The 12,274-nt window shown below is 40.8% G+C and overlaps 1 protein-coding gene across 1 annotated transcript in view; it reads left to right on the top strand.

Annotated features, from left to right (window-relative positions):
- The window catches only part of hydin (HYDIN axonemal central pair apparatus protein), a 106,920-nt gene that overhangs the window by 14,430 nt on the left and 80,216 nt on the right, over positions 1–12,274 (top strand). Inside the window, 10 exon segments of the mRNA XM_078258062.1 lie at positions 190–379; positions 1,035–1,134; positions 3,051–3,169; positions 4,016–4,239; positions 4,385–4,452; positions 4,595–4,836; positions 7,154–7,254; positions 7,785–7,920; positions 10,224–10,388; positions 10,624–10,776. Of these exon segments, the coding sequence (XP_078114188.1) occupies positions 190–379; positions 1,035–1,134; positions 3,051–3,169; positions 4,016–4,239; positions 4,385–4,452; positions 4,595–4,836; positions 7,154–7,254; positions 7,785–7,920; positions 10,224–10,388; positions 10,624–10,776 (1,498 nt within the window).

Raw genomic sequence — 12,274 nt, 5'->3', positions numbered from 1 at the left:
GTCTTACTGTGTACATGTAGCAAGTAAAATTTCCTGCTGTGTGTTTTTTTTTTCTTTACCAGAGCATGTTGCCAGAAAAGTGTCCATCCCTTTCTTTCTGTCTGCAACTCTTTGTTCTTCTCTCGGACCCTTCTGGTTTCTCTTTCTTTTTTTGCCTTTTACCTTACCTTCCTTCCTCCATGTCTGTAGGGAGAGCTCTGTGCTCCAACAGAAGGAGGAGGAGGTGGAGAAGGAACGGTTGCTTATTCAGTGTGAGTCTGACCCCACAGCGATCCATCGCCTGCCACTGCTGTCCAGAGCACTGCAGGAACGCAGAAGCCAGGCTGTGCAGAACAACATCCTGGCTCTCTCACGCAGCTGCATAACTGTGATGCCAGCGGTGTGTTTATGTGTGTGTTGGTGTTTTCCTTTCTCTTTGTATCCCTCTTGCCCAGTATCTCTCGTCAGATAATGGTCCACACCCTACCCATGGATTTACAGCCTCGCTTCTTTCCGTGTTCGGACTGTGCTGCAGAGATTATAGCTTCTCATGATGTTTCTGAATAACGGCACTGTGTGTGTGTGTGTGTGTGTGTGTGTGTGTGTGTGTGTGTGTGTGTGTGTGTGTGTGTGTGTGTGTGTGTGTGTGCCTGCTCCTCTCTTCACTCTTCAGACGTAAATGAGTGTGTTGAACAAGTAGGCCTACGTAATTAGTAAAACAACAATCACAAACAGCAGTGACACAGGCTTTTTAAAAAGGTTTTGTTGCCCGTCCCTAAATAAAATGATTAAGTGTCAGGTTTTTGCAATGTGTTCATTGTGCACGTTTGTATCGCGATGGTGATGAAAATTTGTTCCACTTCCACAAATAAACATTAAATATCTATATTCACATTATAGACACCACCGCTGACTAACCCTGTAACAATTTGGCCATAATTAAGCACATTGACCATACACGGGCCAGCCATATGCTAGGTGTGTGCATGTCTGATTTATATCCTTTAATTAAAATGACCTATTGTTTTTCTTCTTCTTGTCTTTACATGGCTCAGGAAGGTGAAATATGGCCCAACTGCCCAGCACAGTTCAACATTGTCTTCAAGCCCGAAGAGGCCAAACTATACCAACAAACCATATATTGTGATGTCACAGGTCAGTGCCTAGCTAGAAAATACAACATTCATAGCACAGTATTGCATGTATATTACATACAGTAATACATAAGAAACAAATTTTGTAAGAAACAAACAATGTGTAAATTTAAGCCACGCTAGCAGCATGGTGCCCGGGAGGGCAATAACTATTGGTCGGTCCACAAAGAGTTGGCGACATTAAAGAACTTGTTTAATGCTAAGGCCATATGATCAAAAAAAAAGTTCCTATCCTAACCAGCATGAAACGGAAATATGTTGTTAGAATCGGAATGCGGCTGGTTTTATTCATGGATGAATTTTAAGACGGTTTCATTTCCTTTAACCATGGGAGCGTAAGCAAATAAGTGTGTGAAGCAGCGGAAATGGGGAGGCGGATGTGAAGAGGTCCAGCCAAATAAATAAGATATGAACGCGTCTTACGCAGCCTGGTGGAGAAGTAAACAACGCCGTGGAGAGAAATAGATGGCAACTATGATTTAAAAACGGGAATAATAAAAAACAGACATTTTAATTTTCACTTTTACCGGAGGCTGTATTACCGAGGGTCAGCGGCGCTGCGCCCGGGCTCTGGACGACCAGAGCCGGCTTGGAAGCCGATGAAGGTTTGGCGGTGCCCCATATATACAGTGTCTATGGCAACCAAACTTCACTGGTGAGACAAACGTGTGACGTCAGGAAGACGTTTTGGCAGGGGGAAAAACTGATCAGAAAATATAACGAAATGTAACGGAACATTGTAGAAATGTAGTGGAGTAGAAAATATAGATAATTGCTGCAAAATGTAACGAAGTAAAAGTCAAAAGTATGCACTATTGATTCTACTTAAGTAAAGTATAGATTTGTGAAAATTGTACTTAAGTACAGTAACTAAGTATTGTACTTTGTTACATTCCATCACTGCACTTAACACAAAGTTGACTTGTTTCTTGAACCGAAACCGCTCTTAGAACCAGAGGATAACTCTTTTCTTTTGTTTGTTCTTCAACACCTGGGAATTGATGGTTTTAACTTCAAGCAGATTTTACATTCCTGCTCTAAATCAATAGCTTTGGCTTTCTCATAAAATATTCTCCTTCCTTCAGTGGGTTGGTGCAGACAAAGGTTAGACAGACAAGTCTGGGCAGCAAACTGTGCCTGTCTGTTTGGTTTTTGTCAGAGAACAACTGCTCCTCTCAACTATGTCTGTTTTCATGTTCCTTTCTCCTTCAGTGTATGACATCCACAATCAAAGTGGAAGCACCACAAATGAACCCCTAAATCGTCCTAAATGCTTTAACCGCTCATTGCTACTTGATCTCATTTTCAATTTCATATGAGTCATGAGGCCCAAATATATTCATTTCATCCCAGTGGTAGTAAAAGGTTGTTGGGGAATTTGCATGTGGCCGTCACGTGTGTCTTGGGAGCCGGAGGCCAGATTTACATTAATTTCCATGTTTTCTGAGGCAGGTGGCGACCTGACCAGCCTGGCTCAATGACATCTGGACTGAAAACTACCATACCCTGATTCCTCACTTAGCAAGTAGGGTTAGAAGCTTATTCAGCGAAACTTCAGGCTTGAACTCGTATGCCCTTCAATAAGTTCAGAGACAGAGAGACAGAGAGAAAAGTAGAAAGAAGCCGCAGCAAAGTTAATGTTTAGCAAGTATGTAGACATTTTACATTTGGACTTTGATTTAGCACTTTAAACTGGACACATAAAAGCAATTTTTCCAATTCACCTGGATAAAATCAGTGTTTGATATGTAAGACAATCTCTCTAAACATGAAGTTGTCACTTTTTATATGCATTTGTGTCGGTAAACCTCCGACCTCCTTGTTTTGGAACGTTCCCCTGACCTTATAGTATGTTTTTTGGTTTCTCTGTCTTTAACTTGGTTGTGAATCTCTCTCCCTGTCTGTGTCTGCACTTAGGCCGTGAATCTCGGTTGCCTCTCACAATAAAGGCTGAGGGAGTGGGACCTAATCTCCAGCTCAACTATGACCTGATGGACATGAAAAATGTATTCATTGGTGACACAGACAATTATGAAGTAAGAAAGGTTAAGCCAAAGTGAACAGTTGTGTCCCTTCAGAAAATGAATGTGATGAGCCTGGTGTGTATTGTTTATTTCTAAAACTGTGGATCTGAATACATGTACATGAACAATAAACAGCTTGAGTGTGGCATAATCTCCCTATCTTTTGAACTAAGTTTTTTTATTTAATTTAGACTGTTAAACTCAAGCTAAAACATCTGACAATAATGAAAGTATAGAAATTAAAAATCACAGACAAAAACAAGCTGCTAAGAGGCCAAGCCATGTCATACAGTGAGTCAATGCCTGTAAAATATAATGTGATGCAATGGAATAGCCACAGCCCCTGTGTGGAGATAATACTGAGACTGTCAGTCGTGTTTTGATTCAACTCTAAGGTAATTTGTGGCTAAAGTTTGTGGTATGATTCTATTTTGTTATATTATTGTTCATTTAATTTTGTCCACATGTAAACAATTTAAACAATATGCAATTCTTGTGCCCCATCAGGTCAACAAGGCAAGGCTAGGCAGCTTTACTTATTTAGCACATTTCAGCAACAAAGCTATTCAAAGTGCTTTACATAAAACATTAAAGAACAGTTGAAAACAACTGAAAACATATGTTAAAGAGAATATAAACCCAGCTAAAATAGAATAAGACAGGAATGAAATACAAGAATTAAAGTGACAGTGCATTGTAAGAAATGAACAATTACTTAAAAAAGGCAGCATCGGAAAGAGTTTCAGTGGACCTGCAGTTTTCTGGGAGTTTGTTTCAGATTTGTGGTGCATAAAAACTGAATATACAAGAAAAACATGACTTGAGTAGTGAATCAGCGGATCCTTCTTCTTTCTCCAGATGGAGGTGCACAACAGAGGACTGATTGACGCTCCTTTCAGGCTGTCAAGCCCCGACTCTACCTTCGGCCGCTGTTTCTCCTTTAGTCCTGTGGAAGGTGTTGTTCCCTCTGGGGCCTGCCAGATTGTGAAAGTCACCTTCCACAGTCGCATCTTGGGAACTTTCGATGAGGACTTGCTGCTAACTGTCACAGGACAGCCTCAACCACTTGTCGTGACTTTCAGGTGAAGTTAGAGAGTGTAGTTACTCAGATTGTAACGGAACATTCAGATTTATCCAAGCAAATATAAAAACTCAGTCTTGAAATTTGTTGGCAGTGTTACTTATTAAAATACCAATGCTTCTAATGGCACGTTTCTTTTTTTTCAGGGGTTGTGTCATTGGTCCCAAATTATACTTTGATGTTTCACAGCTCAATTTTGGAGATGTAGGCTTTGGTGAGTTGCAACATTTTTCTTGAGCTTTTTCACTTTTAAGTTGCTACATACGATATATACTTCAGAGAATCACAACGTTCAGGAAATAAATGTCCTCCACTTCAGCCTCCTCTTTATGTTCCCCATCTATCGTTCTGTGCAGGTTTCCCACTAACATTGAAGTGTAGCCTCTTCAACGACTCCTCTGTGCCTATTACCTTTGCCCTGCGTGTCCAGGGAGACGGCTTGGGGTCTCCCAGTGTTACTAGTCTCAAACAGGCGTCCGAGGTGTCCAGGAACATTTGGGAAGGCAGTGCTGCTAGAGATCTTCATGCACGGCCTGTGGAGTTCACCATCACACCTGCTGCAGGCTCTGTGTGTTCCTTTTCAGATGTCACCATTGAGGTACAGTGAATTAACAAATGAATGGGAAACCCATTTTAACGTATGCCAAAACTGTACTAGGCAGTATGTTAAATATGCCCATATTTTCAAGTTCTTTTTGTCATTGCCATGTGCATATGAACAATTACAGAGAAGCATTCGTTGGCAATGAAAATCTTAGATCTCAGGCTCCCTTCAACAATGCTAATTAAATATATAAGAAGAAAAAAACACGTAAGTAAAAAAAAGAGATTCAAAAGATTTTGACCACAGGAACTTTTTCGGGGCCTTTTGTAATGCCCCAAAAAGACTCTGATCGGAGGGTAGTACTAACCGCCTTATTCATAAAACACGGAAGTACTCTCATTGATTTTTTTTAAGATTATTTTTTGGGCTTTTCATCAATAGGACAGCTAGGTGAGAAAGGGGGAAGACATGCAGGAAATTGTCACAGGTCAGACTCGAACCCTGGACCTCTGCGTCAAGGCATAAACCTCCCAGTATCTGTGCGCCTGCTCTACCTGCTGACCCAACCCAGCCACACCTCTCATTGAACATAAAAGTAAAGTTAGGCTTTGCTGTCGGCCTTCCGAAAACACAAAGAAAAAGAGAGAGGTTTGCCCGAGCCAGCGTCCACACTGACCTGTTGGCTGCAGAGTGTGTTTACCCCTGCGACTACCAGCAGCACTCATCCTGTCATGTTGCTTAATACGTCAGCGGACTAATTTGTCTAATCTTTACGGGTCTTTAGACTGCGGAGGTTATGCAGACGTATGTAACATGTGCTTGAAGGAACCTTCTCTGTTCCTTAAAAACAGTCCTGGGCACTATAGTTCGTATGCTCTGGTCCACGTCCGTTGATGAGTTTGTAAACTCTGACCGTTTTCCCAAGCGAACAAAAATGCATCACTACAAACCACACAAGAATGTTCACTCCGCTTATTTGTAAAATGTGTCTGGGACAGGAGCAAGAAAGTAAATACAGAAACACGGTCCCATGTTCTGGACTGGTGCATATTTCTGACTATGGTCAAGCTAGCCGTCTCTCACATGTCCATCCATGGGCAAACCAGCTCATTTCATTGAAATCATTTTCCAGACATTGCTTCGCGAGCGACGTTACTATGTCTGCTGTGCTCGGCAAGACTTTACTCTGCCGGTGTCTGTCTTCAACTCTAGGGGCGACTAGGTTTGACCACAGAGATGCGAGTGACAGCAAGCTGCTATGGTTGGCTGTCACTTGCAGACTCTCAGATTGCAAAGCAGACCTGACTACAGGAGCCGTTTAGCTCAGACTTGGTAAGTACACCTTATAGTTGGGTCGGATCACGTTCTCACCACAAACAAACGGTACCAAAGCGAACCAGAGTTCGCTTGTAACCGGATCAAGACCACCTCCTCAAGGTGGGGGAAAAAGCTCCAGGGTTCGATTTAACCGAACTAAACAAAGCAGGTGTGAAAAACAACCCCAGGACCGTTGGTCGAAATGCGGCTTAAGAAATACTGTAAAATATTGCAAGTTAAAGGATAGGGATAAAATATAACATATATAAATAAACTGATCTGAATTAATCAACTGAATGTAAACAGGAATGGATTAAATGTATTTGCTGAGAGATATATATATATATATATATATATATATATATATATATATACAGAAATGGATGCGGTTGGCGGATGCAGTACCGTCTCCCGGCAGGCGGCAGTCAAAACAGTTTGTGGCTGGGGTGATTGGGATCCCTGCTAATCTTGATGGCCTTCTTCCTGCATTGCTGGGTGTAGAGGTTCTCCATGGATGGCAGACCCATCCTGGTGATGTGTTGAGCAGTTTTCACCCCCCTCTGTACGGTTGAGGTCGGTGCAACTGCCATACCAGGCGGTGATGCAGCCGGTCAGGATACTCTGAATGGTGCAGCCTAAATCATTAAGTGTAGCTGCAAAAGAGATAAGCAATGCATCCCCTCAATTAAGATATCATACAAAATCTAAGCCCCTTTATCTGAATATAACAAGTGGAAATAAATAGAGAGGGAAATAAATAAATTATTATGAAATAAAAGTCCCCTGAAATAAATAAAAGTAAAACCTATTTATTTATTGATTAAACTATATTGCCTCATTTATATATTGATATTGACATGTGTTCATACATGTATTGCCTCATTTATTAATTTCTGAATTTATTTCATAGGCATATTTATTCATGTATGTATTTTTTCATTTATTTAATATTGAATAAAATGGCATTCTATATTGATGTGAGTAATGTTTTTCTGTATGTTTGGAACCTTTTGTGGTCTCAATACTATTGTATGTGTGTGTATTATGTATACAGGTGACGCTGTGCTCCAACACAGTCAAAAGCTACAGTCTGGCACTGGTAGTGGATGTTCAGGGTGTCGGGAAGAAAATCACAACTCTGCCTATCATAGCCAGGTCAGACACACTTACAGATGTGAACATACACACACACACACACACACACACACACACACACACTCTTTGATGTGCACACGTATGCAAACATACTCACAAGATGCCATAAAACAGCAGAGGTTGCTTTTTACAAACTCTCCTACCACACTTTCTCTTAAAGTAAAGTGCCTTTTTTTCTGGCGTTAACCTCTTCTGTGCTTCTGGCTGTCGCTGATGCTTTGACAAGCTGTAAATGTGGTCCATTGAACTTCCATACAGGTGTCGACAAATCGGTGGAGTATGTGTTAAATATTCAGAGCCTAATTTGCATAATAATACATTTGAATGTCACCTGCACCATCACTCAGAATAGGGCAATGGTAATCTGACTTCCTCGCGGCAATCACCGACATTGTAAATTCATGAATAAGTTCTAATTAATACACTGCAGTATTGGCATGATTTAATGCCAATTACTGTTGTGATTCATAAATAAGCCTCAAATCTTTTCTTCTCCTCTCCTCTCTCTGTCTATTTCTCTTTGTTAATAGGTGTGTTGTTCCTGATATTGTGGTGGAGACTCCAGTGTTGGACTTTCAAAGGTGTTTCCTAAATCACCGCTATGAACAGCAAGTGCGGCTGACCAACACCAGCACTCTGCCTGCCTGCTACGGCATGCTGGACCAGGTATTATATATCATATATATGGCAGTGGTGGCAGTGTACACATAGAAAAGTGAAATGAACAAGCACAAAACTGTCAAGGATTGCATGCATTTTTAAAGGTCCCATATAATGCAAATTTTTCAGGCTCATTCTTGTATTTGGGTTTTTACTAGAACATGTCTACATGCTTCAAAACAATTTTATCTAATACTGTCTATCTGTATTCACCCTCTGTCTGAAACGCTCCGTTTTAGCCAGGCCCCCAGGAAGTGTGCCTTCTTTGAAGCAAATTGAACATGGTGGCCTAACATTGGAATTGCAACACATTTTCTTTGTGAATGAATAATGTATCATAAATAAATAAATGTTATCACATACCCTTCACCATACCTAGAGATTGGCATGGTTTTATTTCAGTTAGCCTAATAGCTGGTTTGATTTGCATTGAGAGATTATTTTATGGAAAGTACCCCATGCCAATCTCTAGGTATGGTGAAGGGGATGTGATTAAAAATAACAATCTGCCTGCCTCTATGGGAATTTAACATAGGGGTGTACTTACTTATGCCCCCTGTATTTTAAGGAAGAACATTTATTTATTTACGATAATTATTCATTCACAAAGAAAATTGGTGTCCTTAAAGGTTGGATTTTTCCTATTCTTTTAATTAAAGCATTAAGATCAATTTCCAAAATATTTTTTTATTCCTCTTTTTAGTCAACTTTAGCATGGGTTCATAAACTTATGAGTGCCACTGTATGTCTGTAAATCAGTGGATCACAACCCCCGTGAAATGACAGAAATGAATCCATTCGGTCCGATAACATTTAGAAAGTCTAGAAGAGCTGCACAATTAAATCATTTTATCCCCATTCAAGTTAGCGGAGCGCTAAACCGGAAGTAGCTGGCTGGGCCAGCAGAGGTTTGTAGTCGGCCTGCTCTATGGGCCGCACAGTGCTGATGCAGTGTTGATCTTCTGGGTAATTTCTGGCTCCATAAAGTCTTCACTACTGAGCAACTCTCATAGGAATGAACGGGGCTCCGCCTCCAACACTGTATCCAGTTCTTATTATACATCCATGGTTTTAGTGCCTGTCTCCTTAAGATCCTCTCCCGAAAAAGCACAGTCTGCTCTGATTGGTCAGCGCTTCCGGGTCTTCCGCATCCAGCTCTTGGCATACCTGCGCCGTCATTGCAGTCGTGGAATGACTGTAGCTGCACTTTAAATTGACTGCATTTATCTAGCGCTTTTCTAGTCTTAACGACTACTCAAAGTGCTTTACACACTACAGCACCATTCACACACACATTCATACACTGGTGGCCGAGGCTTCCATGCCTGCCACCTGCTCGGCAGACATACCGATGGTACACACCGATTGCGCAGCATCGGGAGCAATTCGGGGTTCAGTGTCTTGCCCAAGGACACTTCGACATTAATGTGTTTTATGAAAAAACAGAAACTCAGGGAAACAGCTAGACTGGCTGTGTCCAAACAAAGATAACAAAGTTTGCTTACCAGCCCCCCTAAAGATAACTAATTAACACGTTATATCTTTATATGTTTATTGTACTAAAGACACAGTAACCTTCAACGATATCAACTTGATTTGACTTAATTTGAAATGGATTTCAGCTTGGAACGGAGACTGTGGATTTTGACCCCCATCGCTTACATTAAAAGCACATTAGGAAAGGGATCTTCTAATTGGGAGTATGAACAGGAGGAATAATTACAGCAAGAAAAATCTGCCTTAATGTTCATATGCACTATTTTTGTAAGACAGACTTTAAAAAAACTGTGAACATATCCATTATCCTTAAAAGTATAAAAACAAGTTGTGTTTTTACATGGGGTTATGTGGCAGACTATTTCTTGACTGGGAGAAGTGACTTTCTGAAGTGTTAAGCTAAGCTAACCATCTCCTTGCTCCAGCCTCATATTTACCGTACAGACATGAGAGTGGTATCGAGCTTCTCATCCAACTCTCCACAAGGAAGCCAATAAAAGTATTTCCCAAAATGTTGAATGTATTGCTTTAATGAATCCAATAGAATATCATTATCCCTGTATTAAGACAAAATATAATAACGTTTTTGGAATCAAAATAATCATGTCCTGACTTGCAGTAATAGCTCCATGAAACTATACTGGTACAAATGGCCAACGTTGGAATCACTGTCTGTCAGCTGTCAGCTCCTGCCGTGACAAGGGCAGGGAATATAAATTACTTTCAAAACCATCTATCTTTTTGTACAATAGATGTTTGGTCTGTATGTTTGCTTGAATAAAAGTCATTTCTGTCTGTGTCACCTTTTTCAGGAATATGAGGAGAGTCTGCCACTGCTTTTTGGCAGCTTCACCCCCAGAGGATTGATTCTTCCTCACAGTTCAGAAGAACTTCCTGTGTTTCTGCTGGCTAAGGCCGTTGGAAGGCAACAGCGCACTCTACGCATTGCTGTGTTCGGCAGCTTCCAGCCACCCCTGGTCAGTGGAAGTCTGTGCGTGTGTGTGTGTGTGTGTGTGTGTGTGTGTGTGTGTGTGTGTGTGCGTGTGTGCGTGTGCTTCTGAATGTTAATATCTGTGCTGTTACTGGTTGAATACTGTGCATGAGGGAGTAATTTTGAGTAGTTTGTCTGAATACAGGCATATACATATACAGGTGTCTTTCTCTAAATTACTCAGTACAATGTGTCCTCTAATCTGCCTTTTTTTGTTCCAGGAGGTGGTCTTGTCATGTATTGGGCAGGGACCAATAGTTCATGTTCAGAGCCCACAGCTGGACTTTGGCACAATCCCGGTTCTGACGGACATAACTAGAACCCTGCACCTGTCAAACCAGTCACCTATTCCAGCCCACTTTACTGCTTGCATGGTACAAACACACCAACACAGACACACCCCTGAGTCCACATACTGTATTAACGCTATTAGATAGGTATGCACATGCTAATTATAAATAAATTAATAAAACACGTATAATACATTCAAATTTACAAGCAACGAGTTCCCGTGGTAAGATGTTACAAGGAGCATACAGAAATGAAATGCTTTTCGTAGTGGATTTAATACATACCTGCTGTAATGCTTTGTTAGCTCTTGGAATAATTAGTTGCCAGCTCAATTGTAGTCCTACCCCAGGAGACTACGTGATTTTCCTTTAGAGTGCGCTCTCCTTCATGAGCCAGCCAGACGCTGACATTTTGTCAATTCAGGATGACATGACTGGAATAGGTGGGCTTGATCTGGGACGCTGATTGAACAATGCTCAACTTGGAATCTCTTGCTGTTTCTGGTGTTTATAGCATTTTACACACAACATAATTATATATAATTATATCTATATATCTACAAAACAATACAATGTCTACAATGTTGAATGTTCAACTGTTTTCATCTATTACTCTTTAAATGACAGTTAAACTGTTTTCATCTCTTACACTTCAACTTCAGTGCTCGTTTTTTCGGAATATAGAGGGAGCACGGACCCATCACAAAGACTCTTAAGATTGAATAATAATCTTCCACTCATTTTTATTTATCATACTTATTACTTAGTGTAAATGTAACATTACCTTATCCTGAGATTGATCATATCCAGTGCGTTCATTCAAGTACGATTTATTTGCTTTCTGAAAGCCCTTCTCTTATCACTGGGAATCCACTGGGAACAAACTTGCGACTGGAGCTATGACTCAATACTTCCTAAGCCGGCATAGAAACAACCGTGCATGCACACTAATTCAAACACACACAGGCAACCCCGGTGTAACTGCAGTTGTGTGACCCTGTCCTCTCCTCTAAGGCAGTGTTGAGGATAGGAGTTTCCCCCTGCACTCTCAAGCATCAATCGATGCAGATTCTCCTTGAATTACATTACATCTCGCTCAATAGGCTGGCAGGGAGCCACACAAATAGACCCGATGAGTGGTGATTGCAGGGATATTGTGGAAGGTATCCACAATGTCATCTAAGTGACCATCTGTGAGAAATGAACCACAACTCCATCGCTAATAAAACCTAGGATTTTATTGATTATTTTATACAGTGTCAAAGATATCTAGACAACCAGACTGTGCAGTGTGAAAAATAGTGTCCAGTGTTTTCCCTAGGTTGACTGCTTTAGCCTGGCAGATGGGATACCACTGCTCCAAATTCCGTTCCCAACTTAACACTTTGAAGTTTATTTAAATACGTATCAGTTATTTTTAGAAATCCACATGAACAGTGCTTCACATCGGCATACATATGTACACAGATTCTTTTTTCTCTATTTTTTTCTGTTAGAATATGAACAGAGATACAAAACTAGAAATAGGAACTGTATGACAGTACATATATACATGATGTGGACGATAATTACCCTGTACTAC

This window comes from Sander vitreus, chromosome 8 (genome assembly GCF_031162955.1).
Source record: "Sander vitreus isolate 19-12246 chromosome 8, sanVit1, whole genome shotgun sequence".
NCBI lineage: Eukaryota > Metazoa > Chordata > Actinopteri > Perciformes > Percidae > Sander > Sander vitreus.
Note: the sequence above shows the minus strand (reverse complement) of the source record. Positions and strands in the feature narration are given on the sequence as shown.